Source organism: Rhinoderma darwinii, chromosome 5 (assembly GCF_050947455.1).
Source record: "Rhinoderma darwinii isolate aRhiDar2 chromosome 5, aRhiDar2.hap1, whole genome shotgun sequence".
Lineage (NCBI taxonomy): Eukaryota > Metazoa > Chordata > Amphibia > Anura > Rhinodermatidae > Rhinoderma > Rhinoderma darwinii.
The window spans coordinates 209,348,814-209,372,196 of NC_134691.1; the positions used below are offsets into that span (position 1 = coordinate 209,348,814).

Consider the following 23,383-nt stretch of genomic DNA (forward strand, 5'->3'; position numbering starts at 1 on the left):
GGTGTAATGCATTCTGAATGTGCCTCACGTTAATAGTAATTAACCCCATCATGTTTTCCAGTCATAACGGGTTAATGTGTGAGGTACATAATGGGGATAATTACTATTAATGTGAGAGGCACATGGAGGTTAAATTCATCACACCTCGTGCCTCACAATAAGTGAAAAAGCAGTTTCATTTTTTTTTACTGTGTACACATCATAAATGACGCAAAAAATTGCTGTGCAGGTTATTACAGCCGCGCCAATACCGAATATTTTATGTATTGAGACTTATTTTAATGTTTATTGTGAAAAAGGTGTAAAGTTATTATTTTTTTATTTATTTAACATTACTATGTTTTTACTTTATTTTTAAACTTTAACGTACGGGCATATATCTATATGCCAGTACATTAGCCTGTGTACGGATAGTACTCAGGCAGTTGTTAGAACATACCCAAGTATGCCATAACAGGAAATATGGTCAGACAGCCCTGGGGTCCTTCAATGGACCCTGGCTGTCTGCCCATATATGGAATGTCCCTGTGTTTCCTGTGATGCGATCCAAGGGGCATCCCTCCTTCTCCTTTTCCCCTGAATGCTGCGGTCAGCTTTGCTCGAAAGCATTCAGGGGAGTAGCGGCAGAGATGAGTTCTCTCTCATCTCCGCCGTTAGAGCGGGGCTGCAACTGACGCGTGCACGCAGTCAGCATGAGGTGATGCGGCAGGCGCTGAACTAATGAGCGGTGGTTCAGGCACTGAAGACAGAACATGGGGATGTTTTGCAGTGCGCCCGCCATTTTGTTTTCAGTTTCGGCAATCATTAGTGCAGCGCCGGCCGCATGACATCCTGCTGACAGCACGCACATGTCAGGACTCAGAAGTGAGGCAATGACTGTTACACAGCCGCAGCTCTGCTCTCATACATTCACGTGTTACAATGCTAAGCTGTGCGGCCACACAGCTTAGTATCGAAATACATGAAATAACGGTATCGAACCGTTTCAGTGTGCACGGTATCGAAACAGTATCCCTTGCTGCCACTAAAGGGAGTGTAGAAGATTGCTGACAACTGCAATTGAGCTCATAACAGTTTGCAGTAAAATCCACATTCACGTAACTTTGTGACAAACAGGAATTATTTTTTAATAAAAATGCATCGAAACATACATTTACGTCTAAAACTCACCTACAGCGTTTTACGCACAAAAACAACGTAAAAATAATAGATCAAGGTGTGCTAAGTTCATATACACCACAAATATATATCACAAGATATTGTGCTCTGAAAAATGATGAAACAAAGGCCATGCAATATTTGGCAGTCATCCACAAACGTGTAAAAAATAAATATTGCACAGGGCAAACAGCTACTATGCTACAAAATCGAAATTTAATTCATACACACAACCTTCAGGCAATTTAGCATCAGCCATTATAAACAAATATTGGATGATTAGTCGACTTTGTGACCAAACTGCGTTCTTAGGCAGACCCCTTTTACGCAAACAAAATGTACTCTGCAAAAAGTCTAAGACGTGAGAGTTCATAAATACCACACATGCCCACGTTCACAGTTGCGTCTATTACAAGCGCCAAAACCGCACAAACGCACCAACCAATTTTGGCATGAAAATTAAATAGGGAGCTATATAGTATAAAAACACAAACTGACCTCGACGTGTGAACACAGCCTATCCCTAATCAATCGCAAATCCCTAAACCTAATCCAACGCTTTAACGAATATGGGTTGTTTTTTGTGTGAAACTAGTTGGAAATTATAGTTTATGGAAACTATCAGTGGGTGAAAGTGTCATTTCCATCTGACAAATATTAGACATTCTTCTAGGTAATAATCGTAATCAATATGACTGTAGCGTAACATATTAGCGGTTAAAGGAGTTTACGTTAAGGATCGGGTCCGGACAGTGTAAAATGTATAAACTTTGTTGGCACGTGTGGGTGGGTGTGAGTATTGCGACTTATTTAATGCCGCAATCCTAAAAACTGGTAAACTTTTGGAGTGTGGCTGTGAAAACTTTGGGGTTGAGGTCAGAGCTCTGAGCGCACCAGAAAGTTCTAACACACCAAACTCCCCCAACCTTGCCTTTATGGACCTTGTTTTGTGCACTGATGGAACAGAAAAGGGCCATTCCCAAACTTGGTATGTTGAAACATTAAAATTATCCTTCACTGGAGCTAAAAAGTGCCTAGGCCAACCCTTGAAAAATAACCCCATAGCAATATCGTCCTCCAGCAAACGTAGAGAACCTTTCTCTATCCCATACATGTGCAGCTGAGTGCACCATGTCATAGGCCAGGGGTGGGGAACCTTTTTTCTGCCAAGGGCCATTTATAACATCATTCACGGGCCATACAAAATCATCAAGTTAAAAATAAGCCTGCTATATTTGGTCAAACATTTCATTACCTCACCCCTAATGTGTTTCTCTTGGAAAGATCGACACTGCATCAACTTTTCTTTGTAGTCACCATTTGTAGGACGTCACACCACTTAAGTGTGTGTTTGTGTCACCAGCGACACGATTATTTTGCTTTGCGGCGGTCTGAGCAGGCCACAGCTCGCGGCAAATGCATTTTGGTCCTAACGCTACATAAGGCTTCGGCTAAATATCTACATTTTAAAAGCAGGAGGAGTGTGGACGGAGCCAAGTAGAGTCATTCACTACTAGTGAATGAGGCGGTGGGAGAGGGGAGTAGAGCTTCTCCGCCTCGGCGGCGTCTGTGCTGTGAGTCATTGCTGCGCGTTTTCCTTCGCTCTCCAGATTCTGTCAGCCAGTTAGGAGACTACTGTGTGATCTCATGAGATATATCCTACAGCAGAACCGCTCTGACACTGTCCACAGCTGACTGGACAGTGTCAGAGCACTGTCACGCCCCCTGCCCAGGAATGCCCCACTGACAGTACAGGGGCTAATTTACATATCGGGCACCAATATCTCCAGAACAATGGAGGGTAGGTAATTCAAAGTGCCCCATGGCCCAGGGTCTGTGCGGCAGCGCCTATAACATGGTGCGCTCAGCTGCACATGTATGGGGTAGTGAAAGGTTTCTCTTTAAAACCCCATAAACACGACCGTAGATTTCGTCTGTAATTACAGAGCCATTCATTTCTATGGCTGACAGACACCTTCACTTATATTTGCGGGAAGGTGTCCGTGCCGTAGAAACCTTCCGTGCTCCCTAACAGTTGGTACAATGAAGTAAGGCAGGTAACATTCTCCTGGCATTCGCCGAAAGCAGACTCATTCATCTGACTGCGAGATAGAGAAAGGGACAGAGATAGAAGATTCGTCACTTCACAGAACAGGAAAGTACAGGTTGAGGGGACATCTGGTAATAGTGACAACATAATAAGTTGTTATGTATCCTTTAACCCCTTAATGACCAGCCTATATTAGACCTTAATGACCAAGCCATTTTTACGTTTTACCATCATCGCATTCCAAGAGCTATAACCTTTTTATTTTTGCGTCGACATAGCTGTATAAGGTCTTGTTTTTTGCGGGACAAGTTGTATTTTTTAATAGCACCATTTTGGGGGACATATTTATTGATTAACTTTTATTAACTTTTATTTGGGGGGGAAAAAGAAAAAAAACCTGAAATTTTGCCACTCTTTTTCGCGTCTTAAATCTACGCCGTTTACCGTGTGATATAAAACACACAATAACTTTATTCAGCTGGTTGTTACGATTGCAACGATACCAAATTTGTATAGATTTTGTATGTTTTACTACTTTTACACAGTAAAAACGCTTTTTTTTCAAAATTATTTGTTTTTGTGTCTCCATATTTGAAGAGCCGTAACATTTTTATTTTTTCGCCGATGCGGTTGTATGAGGGCTTTTTTTTTGCGGGAAGACTTGTAGTTTTTATTGGTACCATTTTGGAGTAGATGCGACTTTTTGATCACTTTTTATCACATTTTTTTTAAGTCAGGATTCACAGAAAACAGCAATTTTTCCATAGTTTTTTATTACATTTTTTACGGCGTTCACCGTGCGGGTTAAATAATGTAATAGATTTATAGTCTGGGTCGTTACGGACGCGGCGATGCCAAATATGTGTAACTTTTTAACTTTATTTTGTTTTTTTAATAGTAAAGCACTTTGTAAGGGGAAAAGCTGGGTTTTTCATTTTTTTTTCACATTTTTTTTAAAATTAACTGTATTAAACTTTTTTTTCACTTTTTTACTAGTCCCACTAGGGGACTATAATATGCGATTCTGCGATCGCATTTATAATACACTGCAATACTTTTGTATTGCAGTGTATTACTGCCTGCTCGTTTAACACGGACAGGCATCTGCTAGGTCATGCCTCTGGCATGACCTAGCAGGCATTCACTACAGGCAGACCTGGGGGGCTTTATTAGGCCCCCGGCTGCCATTGGAGACACAGACACTCGGCGATCTTATCGCCGGGTGTCGGTGGGGAGAGAGGGAGCTCCCTCCCTCTCTCCAAAACCACTCAGATGCGGTGCACGCTATTGCGCACCGCATCTGAGGGGTTAAACGGGTGAGATCGATACTAATATCGATCTCACCCGGCAGAGCAGGGATGCCCCCAGCCCTCAGCTGCCTCTGGCAGCTGAGAGCAGGGAGATTTGACAACTCCCTGCTCTGTTTACTTATTTCGATGCCGCGACGTAAAAAGTCTATGACATCGGAATAAGGCCCGTTAGTGACCGACGTAGAAACACGATGGGCCGGTCACTAACGGGTTAATAAGATGTTTAGTAGAGCAAATACAAAAGCACTAAACTTCAGAAAGACCAATTTTCATAGGCTAAGGAATGAGCTTAATGGCATAAACGGTCCTCAAAAATAATCGTACACAAACTAAATGGGACGTAGCCGACAAAACGAAGGAACCCTTGCACAACGGAGACAAACGGAAACCATTGGGAGCGGATCAGTCACCATTGAATTTAATGGTGATGGAAACGGAAACCTATGGTTTCCGTTTGGGTCTGTCAGGGCTCCGTTCCAATGGAAAGCTCCGACGGAACGTTAGAACGGAGCCCTCCTAGCGCAGATGTGAACAAAGCTTTTTTTTACTTTATTAATAAATTTTTCCAGAAGACTCCAGTGCCATCTAGCTATGAATGATGTTGACACGCGAGACAGAATATTTTTCGTTATTATTGACAATATACCTCTATTTTAGTCGTTTTTCTGGATGGCATTCTCTGATTTTGAAAACAACTATCGGTTGTTTTTGATGTTGCAGGGCAATGATTGGGAACGAGCGTTCATTTGAATGCTAGTTTGCCCGATCATTGGCCTGTGTAAAAGGGCCTTTACACCAAGGCCTGTACCAATGACAAGAGGGCATTTTCTACGTCTAGAGGAAAAAAAGATTTCATCATCCTCACAGACGAGGATTCTCTACTGTAAGAGCAGCGAGGCTACGGAACTCTGCCACATGACGTTGTGATGGTTGATTCATTGAACAAGTTCAAGAAGGTCCTTGATGCCTTTCTTGAAAAATATAATATTACAAGTTAGGAGTACTAAATTCTGGAGATGGGACGTTGATCCAGGGATTTATTCTGATTGCCATGTTTGGAGTCAGGAAGGAAGTTTAGGAAGGATTATAGGTTGAACTTGATGGGCCTGTGTGTTTGTACAACCTTTAGGCTGGATTCACACGACCATGTTACGTCCGTAATGTACGGAACGTATTTCGGCCGGAAGACCCGGACCGAACACACTGCAGGAAGCCGGGCTCCTAGCATCATAGTTATGTACGATGCCAGGAGTCCCTGCCTCGCTGCAGGACAACTGTCCCGTACTGAAAACATGATTACAGTACGGGACAGTTGTCCGGCAGCGAGGCAGGGACTCCTAGCATCGTAAATAAGTATGATGCTAGGAGCCCGGCTCCCTGCAGTGTGTTTGGTCCGGGTTTTCCGGCCGAAATACGTTCCGTCCATTACGGACGTAACATGGTCGTGTGAACCCAGCCTAACTGTGTAAAACGTTTCCATTGGACCAGAGTCCAGAGGCGGCTTGCCTTACACCACCCCATCCAACATTTGGCATTGTGCATGTAGCTGCTCGGCCATGGAAACCCATGCCATGAAGCTACCGGCGCACAGTTTTTGTGCGGATGTTAATGCCAGAGGAGGTTTGGAAGACAGACTGCATGGCTTGATTTTACACACCTGTGGCAATGAGACTGAATGAACCACCTGAATTAATGAGAAGAGGTGTGCCCAAATGCGTTTATTTATATAGTGTATGTATATGCAGAAGGTCTCCAGGCAAAAAATTAAAATCACTTGGGTGTTTTTGGCTCCTAAGGGTATGTTCACACAGGACAGATATGCTACATAAAAGTACGCAGCTTATCCATCCTAGAACCCGCAGCGAATTCCGGTTGAAAAATCGCACCAAATTGTGTGCTGTGAAAAACGGTGCTTTAAAAAATAAAACAAGAGCCAATACTTACCCCCGGCCGTTGTCATAGCAACGCGTCCCTTAGCTCCTGTGAAACCCGGCCTTCTGGGATTACGCTGCAGTACATGTGATTGACTGCAAGTCACATGGGATGAAACGTCATCCCAGGAGGCCAGGCTGCACAGAGAACAGGGGAATGAGTCGCTATGACAACGCCCGGGGGTAAGTATTGTTTTTTTTATTAATAAAAATTTTTTTAAAAAGGGGGAGGGGGTTCTGATTAGCAATTTTTGCTATTTGTTGTGGATTTTAATTCCCCATTGAATTCAATAGGAAAAAAGCGCAAAGTGATTTCGCAACATTAAAAAGAATTGCATGTCAATTTATGAACCGTTTCTTGGCAGATCTTTCATGCAGCGTGTGGATACGATTTGTTGAAATGCTACCCTGCAGCTACTGTAATACTTTGCATATTTTCTACAATGAAATCCATTATTTATTTAAAAAATAAAAAACCATGAAAAATGACACAAAAAGCTGTGTGTGAAACCATCCTAAGGGTATGTGCACACGAGAACTGTCTTTTACGTCTGAAAAGACAGACTGTTTTCAGGAGAAAACAGCTGCGTCGTTTCAGACGTAAATGCTCCTCCTCGTATTATGCGAGGCGTCTTTGACAGCCGTAAATCTTGAGCTGCTCTTCATTGACTTCAATGAAGAACGGCTCAAATTACGTGGCAAAGATGTGTCCTGCACTTCTTTGACGAGGCAGTCATTTTACGTGTCGTCGTTTGACCGCTGTCAAACGACGACGCGTAAATTGCAGGTCGTCGGCACAGTACGTCGGCAAACCCATTCAAATGAATGGGCAGATGTTTGCAGACGTATTGGAGCCGTATTTTCAGGTGTAAATCGAGGCATAATACGCCTCGTTTACGCCTGAAAATAGGTCGTGTGAACCCAGCCTAAGGCTCAATGCACATGATGCATATTACGTGCGGTTTTGCCACGCGTATTTGTGTGCGGCAAATCCGCAGCGTAATACAGTACTAGCATAGTCCATGAGATTCCAGGAAATTTCACGTACACGTTGCAGTATATTCGGGACGGAATTTGACCTGCGGTGCATATTTTAAAATCTGCAGGATGTCAATTTAACTGCACCAAAAAATGCACAAACTGGTGCGGTTTTTACCTGCGAATTTGGTGCATATTTTCCGAAGCAAAATACGCAACATGTGCATGTAGCCTAAGGCCCCATGCACAAGACCGTGCCCCCATTATAAAGTATGGGAGCACGTTCCGTAAAAAAAAATAGGTTATGTCTTATTTTTTACGGAAGCTTTCTACTGCGCGGACACCTTCCCGTAAATATACGGAAAGGTGTCAGTCGGCCATAGAAATGAATGGGTCCGCAATTACGGAGGAAATCTACGGTCGTGTGCATGGGGCCTAAGGCTATATTCACATATAGTGGTTGAGGTGCAGTTTCAGGCCGGGTTCTCACGTTGCCTAAACGCTGCTGAATTTCGGCAACAGAATTTTTTGGGGGAAATATAGCGTAAACGTTAATAAATTGACCTGTGTTGGGGAATTTAGCTTTGTGACTATGTAATGTCTGATAGAGTCATAGTTACATAGTTTGTACGGTTGAAAAAAGACACATGTCCATCAAGTTAAACCAAGGGATGGGAAAGGGGAAGTAAAAAATTTCTACACATAGCAGTTAATATTTTTTTTGTTCTAGGAAATTATCTAACCCTTTTTTAAAGCCATCTACTGTCCCTGCTGTGACCAGCTCCTGCGGTAGGCTATTCCATAAATTCACCGTTCTCACAGTAAGGATGGCTTGTCGCCTCTGCAGCTTGAACCTTTTTTTCTCCAGACGGAGGGAGTACTTCCTTGTTTTTTGAGGGGGTTTTACAAGGAACAGGATTTCACCATATTTTTTGTATGTGGCATTCATATATTTATATAAGTTAATCATGTCCCCCCTTAGTCGTCTTTTCTCAAGGCTAAATAGGTTTAGTTCTTTTAATCTTTCCTCATAACTTAGATTCTCCATGCCCCTTATTAGCTTCGTTGCTCTTCTTTGTATTTTTTCCAACTCCAGGGCATCCTTTCTATGAACTGGAGCCCAGAACGGGACTGCATATTCTAGATGAGGCCTCACTAATGCTTTGTAAAGTGGTAATATTACATCCCTGTCCCGCGAGTCCATGCCTCTTTTGATACACGACAATATTTTGCTGGCCTTTGAAGCAGCTGATTGACACTGCATGCTGAAATTTAGTTTATGATTTACAAGAACACCCAGATCCTTCTCAACAAGTGAATCCGCCAGTGTAGCTCCCCCTAGGACATATGATGCATGCAGGTTTTTCGTACCCAGATGCATAACTTTACATTTATCTACATTAAACTTAATTTGCCAAGTGGACGCCCAAACACTGAGTTTGTTTAAATCTGCCTGCAATTCACAAACATCTTCCATAGTCTGAACTATATTACATTGCTTGGTGTCATCTGCAAAAATAGAAATAGTGCTATTAATCCCATGCTCTATATCATTAATAAATAAGTTGAATAATAGTGGTCCCAGCACTGAACCCTGGGGTACACCACTTATAACTGGGGACCATTCAGAGTAGGAATCATTGACCACAACTCTCTGGATACGGTCCTTGAGCCAATTCTCAATCCAATTACAAACTATACTTTCTAAACCTATAGTCCTTAATTTACCCATTCGATGTCTATGAGGGACAGTGTCAAATGCCTTTGCAAAGTCCAAAAACACTAAATCCACAGCGGCCCCTCTGTCTAGGCTTCTGCTTACCTCTTCATAAAAACAAATCAGGTTGGTTTGACAGCTTCTGTCCTTTGTAAAACCATGCTGGCTGTCACTTATAATACTATTTATTGTCACATAATTCTGTATATAGTCCCTGAATAGCCCCTCAAACATTTTCCCCACAATTGATGTTAAGCTTACTGGTCTATAATTACCCGGCGAAGACCTAGAGCCCTTTTTGAAAATAGGCACCACATTTGCCCTGCGCCAGTCCCTTGGCACTATACCACTCATGAGAGACTCTAAATATTATGAAGAGGGGGACAGAAATAACTGAACTAAGCGCTTTAAGAACTCTAGGGTGTAACCCATCTGGTCCCGGGGCCTTGTGTACATTTATTTTATTTAATTTAGCTTGGACCATCTCTACATTCATCCAATTCAGTATATCAACTGATATATTAACAGCACTGGCACCGGCTACATCAGCTGCTCTTTCTTCTGTTGTATATACAGAGCGGAAGAACCCATTTAGTAACTCTGCCTTCTCTTGATCCCCTGTGACCAACTCCCCATTACCACTATCTAAGGGTCCTACATGTTCAGACCTGGGCTTTTTTTTTTGAATTTACATACTTGAAGAATTTTTGGGGATTTGTTTTACTATCCTTGGCCACCTGCCTTTCATTTTGTATTTTTGCTGATTTTATTACATTTTTACAGATTTTATTAAGCTCTTTATATTTTACAAAGGCTGCAGATGTACCCTCAGATTTGTATTTTTTAAATGCCCTTTTTTTGTCATGTATTGCCCCTTTCACAGAAGGTGTAAGCCATGTGGGGTTTAATTTGAGTCGTTTATATTTGTTACCTGTAGGAATACATTTTGCACTATAATTACCCAAAGTAGATTTGAAAATCTCCCATTTATCATTTGTTCCATTATTTGACATTAGTTCTTCCCAGTCCATATCCTGAATTGCCGCCCTCATCCTGGGGAAATTGGCCTTCTTAAAATGAAATGTTTTTGCCCTCCCAGCCTGTGTTTGTTTTTTACAGTATAGGTAAAATGTAACTATATTATGATCACTGTTACCGAGGTTTTCATGAACATTGACATTCCCAACAAGATCTGCATTATTAGAAATGACCAGATCCAACAGAGCTTCACCTCTAGTTGGGTCTTCCACAAACTGTTTATTTTCCCTCTACATTGTAAAGTAATGCGTAATATGCTGGCGCTATATAAAGATTATTATAAGGCCCCATGCACACGACAGCAAAAAACCTCCGTTTTTGCGGACCGCAATTGCGGTCCGCAAAAACGGAGCCATCCACTTTCATTGAACACGGACACCTTTCCGTAGCACTACGGAAGGGTGTCAGTGCCGTGGAAATGTTCCGGGAATTATGGAACATGTCCGTTCTTTCACATTTTGCGGGCCGTGCTCCCATACTTTGTATGGGAGCACGGCCCGAAAATGCGGCTGTCAGTCAGCGGCCGGCCGTGCCCGCAATCGCGGGCCGTGATTGCGGGCACGGTCGTGTGCATGGGGCCTAAGGGTATGTTCCCACGCACTGTTTTCAGATGTAATTCGGGTGTTTTACACCTGAAAAAACGCCCCTAATATGCCTACAAACATCTGCCAATTGCTTTCAATGGGTTTTACGGTATTCTGTTCCCACAATGTTTTATTTTATGCGTCGCTGTCAAAATACGGCGCGTAAAAAGACGCCCGAGAAAAAGAAGTGCATGTCACTTCTTCGTACGTTTTTGGAGCCGTTTTTCATCGACTCCATTGAAAAACAGCTCCAATAATGTCTGTAAAATACAGCGCGAAAAACGTGAGTTGCTACAAAAACGTCTGAAAATCAGGAGCTGTTTTCGCCTGTATTTTCGTACGTTTTTGGTCACTGCGTGTGAACATACCCTTAGGCTCACAGATGACTGTTAATTTAGTTGTCACGCAAACAAACCTAAATGCGGTACAATTTATTGCAGCTAATCCGCAAACATTTTATATCAGACCAAATTGATGCAGCGTGGGTTGCTTTTAAATATGGGTATACAGAGGCAGCGTTGACGCATGTAAAGGCTACTAAACGCTTTGAAATCAGTCTGATGTGTAGTCTCACGCACGAGACTGAACTTATTTAAAGCGGGAAGGCGGCACAGTACTACAGGTAATATAAGTACATGTGGAGAGGTTCTCAGAACCTCTTTAAATAATTCATTAAACTCTCGCACTGTGCCGCCAGCACAGAACTGCCAGGCGACTCCTAATGACGTCAGTCAGGCCCCAGACATTAGGAGTCGCCCAGCAATCCCAAGCTGGAGGCACATTAGCCAGGACTTGAGCTGTGCACATAAAGAAGCAGCACGGCTCACCCTGCAAAAAAAATTATAGCTGTAAAAAGCTACGCAGATACAGGCTCATATTAGCGCAAAAAAAACTCTGCTGCTCGTTTATTCAGCATCATCAACTCCCTACCGCCATTGCCACCTTCCCAACATTTATTCCCCTCCTCCAGTCCCTGTGTTTATGTGCCCGTTTTTTGCCTGAAACCTTGGCAAAACTGCACTATTTTGCCGCAATTTTGGAAAAACAGCAACAAAATTCCAGACGTAAAAAAAAACACAAAATGCATTTTCACCACTACGTGTGAATCTAGCTGGACTGGAAGGGGATCTGTGTAAATCCTACCTGACACTGCTCCGCTTTCATTTCTAATGGAAATGATAAAACATTTATTTTATGTGTACTGTGCATTTGTGTGTCTTGTGGAGGCAATGGAAAGTACTGCTTATATTTGTCCAAATAAAATGGATGATATAAAATAGGTTTAGGCCCCATGCACAAGAACGTGCTTTTGCGGCCGCAATTCCCCCGAAAATCCACGGGAGAATTGCGGCCCAATTCACTCCTATGGGGCCATGCACCCGACCGTGGTTTCCACGGTCCGTGCATGGCCCAGGACTGTAGAAAGAACGGACATGTCTTATTACAGCCGTGTTCTGCTGTCCAGGCTCATAGCAAATAATGGCAGGCGGCTTGCGGGTAACACTCTGCCCCCGGCTGACCCGAAAATCACGGCCATGCACATGGCTACCGTCGTGTGCATGAGGCGTTAGGATTACCGAAACCCGCTATTTATGTACGAAAGCATTGTTATAAGTTATAGTAATGTTTCCCTGCAGAAATAGGGAGTTTTTAACACCACAAGTCACTACGTTTTATTAATTTGAATTAAAAATACTCCTCAAAACTGCTAACAGGAGTATTTCTACTCTGCTGGCAAAAATGTAGTGCGAGGGTATAACCAAAAAAACACAAAGATCATATTGGTCAACAAAGGTTTTGCACCACACACCCGTGTACCGCGCTGCAATGTCCAGGGGAAGATTTGACGCAGGTATTACATTTTTTCATTATAATGATAACTTGTAGTGCCCACTCCAAAATGACCAACTCGGAGTACCTTCACAAGATTTGGCCTCAGATTACACATTTTACACAAAAACTTTGTGAAATGTACACCCATGGAAAACAGATTGCTATAGATGAATCCCTCTTACAATTTAAGAGCAGGTACGAATTCAGAGACAGTACCTGCCAATAAGAGAGATACGGCATAATAATTGACAAGTTAGGCGAGTCTGAAACCGGCTACAGATATACATTGCCTTAATAAAGTATTCACCCCTTGGGTGTTTTTCCCTGTTTTGTTGCATTACCTGAAATTGAAATTTTACTTTAGGTAATGAACCTGACAAAATAGTCAAAATTCTTATAGTAGAATGAAAAAAATAAAGAGAGATAAAAGGTAAGTTGTGAACTTAGGCCTCGTTCACATCGGCACTGGAGGCTCCGTTAGGGGTCCCGCCGCAGATCCAGCCGAGATTACTGGAGAAAATAGCACAGGATGCCGCAGTAAAATCACGGACACCCCGACGAGTGAAGGCAGTGTCCGTTGTGCAATGGAACCGTTGCTTCTATTATTCCCTTGCTCTTCTCTGACACAGCGGAACGGAACACACCAATGCCTTAGATGTGATCGATATTCGGTGGATCACGTGTGCCGGACACACAGGACCCGCTCTCAGCCAAGCGGTCAGCTCAGTTTAACAGATGAAAGATATAGGATACATAGAAGCTGTATCTTAACCCTTTCCTGACGAGAGCCCCCCACCCCACTTCCTGACCAGCCCCATTTCCGAGTCTTAGCCATGTGCCAATTTAAAAGCAAATTGTTGTTCTATTACTCTTCCAACCTATATTTATTTGGTCTTTATTTTCTCAGAACATATTGGGCTCCATATTATGTAAAAATAGGTATTTTTACTTTTTTTTTTTTTTAAATATGGAAGGAACAATTAAATAAAAAATGTGAATTTAGGTGATGTTTTTTGACATCTGGTGCATGCCACCGGGTAAACAAACCTGAATACATATTTGGCAACTTCTGCTGGCTTCAGCGATACTAAATGTGTGCGCATTTCTTACAAGCTGGGCACAAGGTGGAGCTTACAATGAATGGTGCATAAACTGGCTTTTGGAGAGTAAGGCCTGATTTACACGAGCGTGTTTCAGTCAATGGGTGCGTGAAAACCACGCAGGTCGCACAGAAGCACTTCCATGCGAACTGCGTGATTCGCGCAACAGCAGTCAAACTCTGAACGTAAACAGAAAAGCACCACGTGCTTTTCTGTTTACAAACATCCAAACGGAGTGTCAAGATGATGGCGGCTGCGCGAAAATCACGCAGCCGCGCATCATACGCTGATGACACACGCAGCTGTTAAGTGTTTTTTGCGCACGCAAAACGCCGTGTTTTTTGCGTGCGCAAAACGCACAAACTCGTGTAAATCAGGCCTAAATCTTCCAAAGCTGGTTTGCGGACACCATACGACCATTACAGATGTTGTGAAGTACCAAAACACTGTTAACCGGTTCAGGACCGGGCTACTTTACGCCATCAGGACCAGACACCATTTTTAGCACGTGTTAGTTAAATGGCTATAACTTTTTTATTTGTTCGGCTAGCGACGTGATTTTTGCGACATTTTTTCCGTAGACAATGCAGGTTTCTTTTTTTATCGTTTTTATACACACCTTTTTTGCTATTTTAGAATTTGTATTCATAAATTTGAAAATAATAGTAAAAAAAAAATACGCTTTTTTACGTTTCAGCCATTTATTTTTTTCGGGTAATAACAGTTTTACCCTAAAATAGACCTTTTATTTGTGATCGTCATTGTTTACCGTAAATTTTAATATATTACATGTCTATATTAGGGTAATTGGGTCAGCGCTAGCGTTACAACGATTGGCGGGGGGGGGGGAACGTTTTTTTTGGGGGTGGGTATTTTAGGTGTATTTATTATTAATTTTTTTTGTACTTTAATTTACAATTTTTTTATTACTATGGTCTGTCCCTAAATAGTTTCAGAAAAAGACCTTTGAGGAACTTTATATATTTTTTTTCTTTCTTTTACACCATCTTTTCCACTGTAACTGGAGCGGCACGGCAGCCCCAGTTACAGGGGAAATCAGCCCTCTCATAGTGACGATTGTCACGAATAGGGCTGTGCTGGGTCTAGTAAGACCCAGCAGCAGTCTGTCAGTAAAGGTACCCGGTGATCATCTGACCTGTCACATGATCACCGGGAGCAATAGAGACAGCGCGGCTGCTGCTGTCTCTATTCCTATACACAGCGTTCATTGAGCGTTGTGTAAAAAGACATCGGAGAAGACAGAAGCAGCGAAAGCTCCTTCTATCCTCTCCTCAGGGTCCCCGGCAGTCACTGACAGCCGGAGACCCGACATTCAGCTGCCCGATCGTGCGGGCAGCAAGTTAAAACCCGAGCCGTAAAAAGTCTATGGCTCGGGTTTTAAGGACCCTGACCGCTGGCCGTAAAACACAGCCAGCGGTCGAGAACCAGTTAAAGGGGTTGTCCAGTCCCCAAAAAATTGATTGTCTATCCTCTGGAAAGGCCATCAATATCTGATTGGACTCCCGGCACCCCCATCAATCAGCTGTTTTAAAGAGCACGCAGCGAAGCGGTCCCTTCAAACCAGCTGTTCGACTGGGGTGACGGGATTTGGACATCGACCGATCAGATATTGATGGCCTTTTCTGAGGATAGGCCATCAATTTTGGGGACTAGACAACCCCTTTAACACCCCCAAAATTACTTATGGAAAGGTATTTACTTATATCAAAGATATGAAAATCTACAGTGTAAAATATTTGCAACATGTGGATGACATTGGTAAAATCTCATCTACTTGCCTTGTACTGTAATCCACTGTAGACTTCATCTGCTCAAATCCGCGGGTAAAATCTGCAGCAAATCCGCCACATCTAAGGCTGCATGGCGACTTTGGCCACGACACAGGTTACACAGCCAAAGATCGCTATGTCCCATAGCCTACGCAGCAAGTAATGAAAGTCAATGTGATCGTGCTGCGACCTGCAAGTAACTGCGTCACGATAGTTTGGATTTCTTGCAACGGTCACGTCGTGGCAACTTGCAACACAACCACATTGACTTTAATTACTTGCAATGTAAGCTGCGGGACATCACAAACGCTTTGGTTGTGTAACCTGCGTCGCGGACAAAGTCGCCGTATAGCCCCAGCCTAAAGCTGTACAATACATCAATATATATGATATGACAGATAGAAGTAATGATAATCTTTACTTGTATGACACAAATTCTGCAGTTATATAGGTCATCATTATTATGTCATACAAATAAAGATTATCATGATCTCCATCACATATATAGTATAGTTCTAGGCTCGGGCTACACGGCGACTTTGACCACTACACAGGTCGAAAGGCCAAAATTCACTTTGCACCGTAGCCTACATCGCAAGTAAAATTATGCTACCACATTGACACTCATTACTTGCAATGTAGGCCACGGGAAATAGCAAGCTCTATATTTATCTATCAGACAGATAAATATTATTTTTCTATCTATTTATTGCGGAAAAAAAAGCGTGTTTGTTTGTGTTTTACATGACATGCTCTTCTCCCTCTCCGGCGGCCTGCCAGAGATGGAGAAGATACAACTAATGGAAAAGCTTGTTATTTACTAACAAACTTTTCTGTGATCACTGTGACAGGCCGTCGCAGTGATCACATGACCTGGAGACCACACCGAGTGGTCTCCAGGGGGGCTTTCACAAGTTGTCTCTAGACACAAGCGCCGATTGTAGGAGTAATGTGATCGCTCTGACAGGTTATCACAGCGATCGCATGCCTGGAGATCACACTGTTCGAACATTGAGGGTATGTTCACACGTACAAAAGAAGTCGTTGAAAATTACGAAGCCGTTTTCAAGGGATAGCAGCCCCTGATTTCAAGGCGTTTTTGAAGCAGTTTCTTTTTCATTTGAAGCGTCTTTTGAGGCGTTTTTCATAGCCTCAATAGAAAATCAACTCCAAAAACACCTCAAGAAGTGACGTGCTACTTCTTTTTACAAGGCGTTTTTTTTAATTCAGCAGTGCAAAAATACATCTTACGTGAACAGCACAGTGTATTTCCCAATGAATTCAATGGCAAGCTGTTTGTATGAGTGTTTTTCCAGGCGTATTTCAAGGTGTTTACACTCAAAAATACAACAGACAAAAAAAAAAAAAAACTACAAAAAGGTGCACATATCATTTAAAGAGGCTCTGTCGCCAGATTATAAGTGCCTACATATCTCCTACATAATCTGATTGGCGCTGTAATGTAGATAACAGTGGTTTTTATTTTGAAAAACGATCATTTTTTAGCAAGTTATGAGCAATTTTCGATTTATTCTAATTAGATTCTTAATGGACAACTGGGCGTGTTTTTACTTTTTACCAACTGGGCGTTGTACAGAGGAGTGTATGACGGTGACCAATCAGTGACCAACCAGCGTCATACACTTCTCTCCATTAATGCCCATTTGTACTCAGCACAGTGTGATCTCGTGAGATCACGCTGTGCTGTCACATACACCCACATTAACTTTACTGTAGTGTCTTGAGAGTGAATAAACATCACCTCCAGCCAGGACGCGATGTCTATTCACACTCCCAACACGTCGGTAAAGTTTTTGTGGGACTTACTCACACAGTACAGCGTGATATCGCGAGATCACGCTGTGTTGTGATTAAGTCCCACACAAGCTTTACCGAAGTGTAGGGAGTGTGAATAGACATCGTGTCCTGGCTGGAGGTGATGTTTATTCACTCTCAAGACACTACAGTAAAGTTAATGTGGGTGTATGTGACAGCACAGCGTGATTTCGCAAGATCACGCTGTGCTGAGTACAAATGGACATGAATGGAGAGAAGTGTATGACGCTGGTTGGTCACTGATTGGTCACCGTCATACACTCCTCTGTACAACGCCCAGTTGGTCAAAAGGTAAAAAAACCACTCCGTTGTCTATTAACTAATTAGAATAAATCTATAATTGCTCATAACTTGCTCAAAAATGAGGGTTTTTCAAAATAAAAACCACAGCTGTTATCTACATTACAGCGCCAATCAGATTATGTAGGAGATAGGGCACTTATAATGTGGTGATAGAGCCTCTTTAAAGGGGTTTTCCAATCCTTTTTTTTTTTTTTTAAATCAATGCAATGTTCCTCTATTAATATATTATTGCACTCTGACTAGCTTTTTCTTGATAATAAATGGTTTTAGTAACACTACTCCCTATTGTTTACCTTGAGAGGTTTGTTTTGCTCAGTAAGTTCATTCCTCTTCTCTTCCTGTGTTTCTCTTCCCTGCATGCACTGCTCTAGTCCCAGCATGCAATGTGCATGCAGCAGTGCACTTGCTCCGCCTACTACACCCAGCTCTACTAACTTCTGCAATCTCAGTCTTCATTTTGGTGCTCTCATTCTATTACTGATAGCACAAGCTGAAATCACTGGATATCTGCGTTTTTAACCTCTTAACGCCGAAGGGCGGATATATCAGTGCTCTGCAGCTGCTAGTTCGCGCAGGAGGAGGGATATATCCGTCCTGTGATGGCGCGGGTACTGCCAGTGTACCCACGCGATCAGCGGCAGGAGCACGGCTGTTATACACAGCCTGGCTCTTGCTGCAACTGCCGTAATCGAAGCGCGCTCCGATTCCGGCAATTTAACCCATTAAATGCCGCTGTCAATAGTGACAGCGGCATCTAATGTGTTTGACAGAGGGAGGGAGCTCCCTCTGTTTTATACTGACAGGCAATAATAACAAGAAGTATACCAAAGCATTATATATGTGATCGGCACATCGCATAGTGAAGTCCCATGGTGGGACTAAAAAAAAAAATGTCAATCCGTTAAATAAAGTTGGTGAAAAAACAAAAAAAAAATTACAGTGAAAATCAAATAAAACTATTTTTTTTGCCCAAAAAGTTGTTTTTTGAAAGTAAAAGTGTCAAAACAAATCACACATACACATATATGAAGTCAATGGGTGTGTGAAAACCACGCATGTCGCACAGAAGCACTTCCGTGGGACGTGCGTGATTCGCGCAACAGCACTGTAAAGGATGAACGAAAACAGAAAAGCACCACGTTCTTTTCTGTTTACAAACATCCAAACGGAGTGTCATAATGATGGTGGCTGCGCGAAAACCAGGCAGCCGCGCATCATAAAGGGCTGACACGCGGAGCTGTTAATTGCCTTTTGCGCACGCAAAACGCCGCACTTTTTGCTTGCACAAAATGCACACGCTCGTGTAAACTCGGCCTTACGGTGACACCAGATGTTTATAGTTCTTTTATGTCTTATGGCATTTGCACAATAAAATACGTTTTGTAAAAAATCATTCACTTTTTGTGTTACCTTATTCTAAGAGCAAGAACTTTATTATTTTTCCATCAATAAAGCCGTGCGAGGACTTATTTTTTGCGTAATGATCTGTAGTTTCGATCAGGACCATTTTTCGGTACATGCGACTTTTTGATCTCTTTTTAATACATTTTTTGGGAGGTGAAGTGACCAAACAATTGTGATTTTGGTACGGTTTATTATTATTTTCTTTTACGGCGTTCACCGCGCGGGATAAATAACGAAATAATTTTGTAGTTCAGGCCGTTACGGACGTGGCGATACCAATTATGTATATTTTATTTATTTATATATTTTTATTAATAAAAAAGGACTGATAAGGGAAAAAAAGGGGATTTTTTTTTAACTTTTATTTTCTTATTTTTACACATCTTTTTTTTTTACTTTATTACTTTGTCCCACTAGGGGACTTGAGGGCAGGAGGCCCTGATCGCTATTCTAATACTCTGCACTACATGCGTAGTGCAGTGTATTAGAACTGTCAGCTATTCACTGACAGCAAGCATAGTGGGTCCTGACTTTGTCAGGACCCATTAGGCTTCCGTCGATGGCATAGCCGGACGCCATTGTTTGGTGTCCGGTTGCCATAGTAACCATCGCCGGCCGCTATCGTGTAGCAGGCCGGCGATGGTAACTTAACCCCTAAAAAGCCGCGATCTCTATTGAACGCGGCTTTTAAGGGGTTAGACAGCGGGGACACAGCGATCGGTCCCCGCTGTAGGAGCTGCGGCAGCTGCTGTACGAGACAGCAGCTGTCACAGCTCCTGCACCTGTCGGGAAGACGGCCGAAACGGCCGTTATTCCCGCAACTTCGTATTGCGTCGGTAATTTATAAGGGGTTATAATTTCACAGAGCATGCGCGGTGGAGTGTGTTAACCACGCATGCTCTGAGATAAAGAAGCACGTGGTACGGTTACGTCATTTGTGACGTAACCGTACAGTGTGAAAGCCGGAAACCGGAAGCAAGGCAGAAGACTAAATGGACGGGTCTGCACAGGAAGTGCAGATTTTGCTTCACTAAGGGGGCGGTGACGGAGGAGGATATACGACGCTACAGCCATCTGATGAAACGTAAGTACATTGTAAAGTTATATCATTTTCATTGTTTTATTTAAATAAATGTAATTTTTTAGTTCCGGAATACCCCTTTAAGCATTTTCGCTAGACAATTATTGTTACCATCACCTGGAAACAAGCGATTTCTGAGGCTGGGTTCACACGACCTATTTTCAGACGTATACGAGGCGTATTATGCCTCGTTTTACGTCTGAAAATAGGGCTACAATACGTCGGCAAACATCTGCCCATTCATTTGAATGGGTTTGCCGACGTACGACGATGCGTAAAAATACAGCCTCGTCAAAAGAAGTGCAGGACACTTCTTTCAGACGTAATTTGAGCCGTTCTTCATTGAACTCAATGAAGCACAGCTCAAAATTTACGGCTGTCAGAGAAGCCTCGCAAAATGCGAGGAGGAGCAATTACGTCTGAAACGAGGCAGCTGTTTTCTCCTGAAAACAGTGTCATTTCAGCCGTAAAAGCCTCTCACCGTGTGCACATACCCTAATAACTGGCCAGTGTGAATGAGCCTTTCGGCTGGTTTAAATTGGTAGATTTCTTCCTATTATGAACACCGATCGATGCTATTACAAGTCTATCGATGGGCACACGTTAGGGCCTGTTCACATCACCATTGCCCTTCCGTTAAGGGGTTCCGTCGGAGGTTCCATCGGGTTAACCCCTCAATGGAAAGGCAAACTGAAACCTCCGCTTCCTTTTCTCTCACCATTGATCTCAATGGTGACGGAAACCTAGCTAATGGTTTCTATTTGTCACCGTTGTGACAGGGTTCCGTCGTTTTGACGGAATCAAAAGCGCAGTCGTATACGCTATTGATTCCATCAAAATGACGGACCATGTCACAACGGTGACAAATAGAAACCATTAGCTAGGTTTCCGTCACCATTGAGATCAATGGTGAGAGAAAAGGAAGCGGAGGTTTCAGTTTGCCTTTCTGCGGTGGGGTTAACCCGACAAAAACCTCAGACTGAACCCCTCAGCGGAAACTAAAGCTGATGTGACCACACCCTTACCCGGCCTTTCTACATAGGCTGATGCTTTACCACATGGGGACAACAAAAAAATCTTTAAAGGGGTTGTCCCATCTTAGGCATTTGTGGCATTTCCAGGGGATATGGCATAAATGTCTGATAAATGCAGGTCCCATCTCGGGGACCCACACCTATGTCGAGAACAGGGGGGCTCCCGAACCCCGTTTAACTGGTGCGGTGGCCACAACGATGATCTTATAGGCTGCAAAAACTAGAAGATCAGTCGCCAAACGTTTGTCGCCTGATCGATGCCCTGTGAACATTCAGAAGTATGCATGTTCGGCCGATTATTGGCCCATGTAAACGGATCTTTAGGCATTTGCAGAATATGCCCGTTACACGCGCGTTCCACCTCTAGGGCGCTCACCTATCAGGGGTCCGACGACCCCAGTTCACCAATTCCCAGGCGTCGCGTTCTTCATACACTTGTAGGAGTTAGGCATCATTTACACGAGCGTAAGATACGCGTGTGCGACGCGCATGTCGTACGCACCTACGTTAGTCTATGGGGCAGTGCAGACAGTGCTTGAATTTTGCGCAGCGCAAGTGCGTTGAGTAAAACTCCCGACATGTCTTATCTTTGTGCGCTGTTCGCGCATCACACCCCCTTTGAAGTCAATGGGTGCGTGAAAACCACGCAGGTCGCGCGGAAGCACTTCCGTGCGACCTGCGTGATTCGCGCAACAGCTGTCAAACACTGAATGTAAACAGAAAAGCACCACGTGCTTTTCTGTTTACAAACATCCAAACGGAGTGTCATAATGATGGCGGCTGCGCGAAAATCACGCAGCCGCGCATCATACACTGACACACGCAGCTGTTAAGTGTCTTTTGCGCACGCAAAACACCGCGTTTTTTGCGTGCGCAAAACGCACACGTTTGTGTAAATCAGGCCTTATAGAAAAGGCCAGGCGGAATCTCCCGATAGGTGACCAAAATTGGGACCAGCAATAAGGCATTTATTGCATAACCTGTGGCTATGCCATGAATGTTGAAAATGGGAATCCCTTTTAGACTAGGTGTAAACGTCAGAAAGATACTGTTGCATACATTCTATAAACTATCCTATTACAGCATCGAAGACAAAGCTTATAGACTAGGCAAAATTAATGAAAATAACCAAGACATTCAGTAAACGTCAGGCACAATGCCCAGTGCATTCTCCAGAACGTCAGCCCTCTAACGTAAAGCGATGTAGGAAACGGCGAGTGCACGTTATATAAACCACAATGCTAAACGCAACTAGTCACGTTACTTAACCGTTCCGTGCACTTCTTTTACCTTCATCTGGAGTCTCCATCTTGCCTGCCCTGTGACGCAGCCTTCGTTACGCTCCACAGTCTGTTATTTTCAGGAAGTAGAGTCAGCCCCGTCCCCCTGCACGATCCCGTACCTACAAAGCAGCAACGCAACCGCCTGGTCTCGGCCTATACTAAATCGCTGATTGGCTCGCGCAGTTTACAAGTTGGTCCCGATTTGATAGTTTAATGCGTGACGTAGGAGGAACGTATGACAGGCAAAGTGTTTCCTGGTGTTGTCACGTGATAAATACGACCGCGCTTTGTAGTCTCCATAACCCAGTCTATTCCGAGCTCCTTGTACTCTCCAGGGCATAAAAACCGCACGTTTTTTTGTCATTCACACCTTGCTTTTGAAACAGCACCTTTTTTTAGGCCTGTTTGTTGTCGTTTTTCTGCATTGACTTGGGTCCATTCAGACGTTGCGGTTGAGTTGCGTATTTGTATGCGTTTGCAGTAAAAACAGTTGCTTTTTTTTTGGATGGGGTTTCAACCGCGACATCTGAATAGACCCTTAACGTAAATGCTGCAGAATTTACGATACGGAATTCTGTGTGGGAAATACGCTGCGTTTACGGGAGCAGTAAACAAATCTAATCCACACGCTGTGGAAAAAATCAGCTGAGAAAAACGTTCGTAATTTGGCGCTTTTTTTAGTCGTTAAACGTTGCTCTTTTGTTGTGGGTTTTCTCCATTCAATGGAAAGGTAAAACCTGCAACAAATCGCACGTGTTGTGATTTTTGTAGTGGAGATGCTGTGATTCCAGCGCAAATTGGAACAAAAAAACAACACCTTTTTGAAATTAATAACCCACCGGGCGTTCTCCTGGGGTGATGTCACTGCTCCAGCGGTCGCATGGGCTGCAACGTCATCAAAGTACACAAGGATTCACGGAGAACAAAAGGGCGAGTCACTATGACAATGCCCG

The 23,383-nt window shown here is 43.2% G+C and overlaps 1 protein-coding gene across 2 annotated transcripts in view; it reads right to left on the reverse strand.

Annotated features, from left to right (window-relative positions):
- Nucleotides 1-22,607, reverse strand: part of MARCHF6 (membrane associated ring-CH-type finger 6) — a 375,114-nt gene extending 352,507 nt beyond the window's left edge. The window contains exon 1 of one of the 2 annotated variants that reach the window (XM_075826906.1): nucleotides 22,438-22,607. In XM_075826906.1, coding sequence (XP_075683021.1) covers nucleotides 22,438-22,456 — 19 coding nt within the window. In that variant the 5' untranslated portion in view covers nucleotides 22,457-22,607. The remainder of the gene's footprint in view (nucleotides 1-22,437) is intronic. The other variant, XM_075826903.1, reaches the window with a different exon arrangement.
- Between the last annotated feature and the right edge of the window lie 776 nt (nucleotides 22,608-23,383).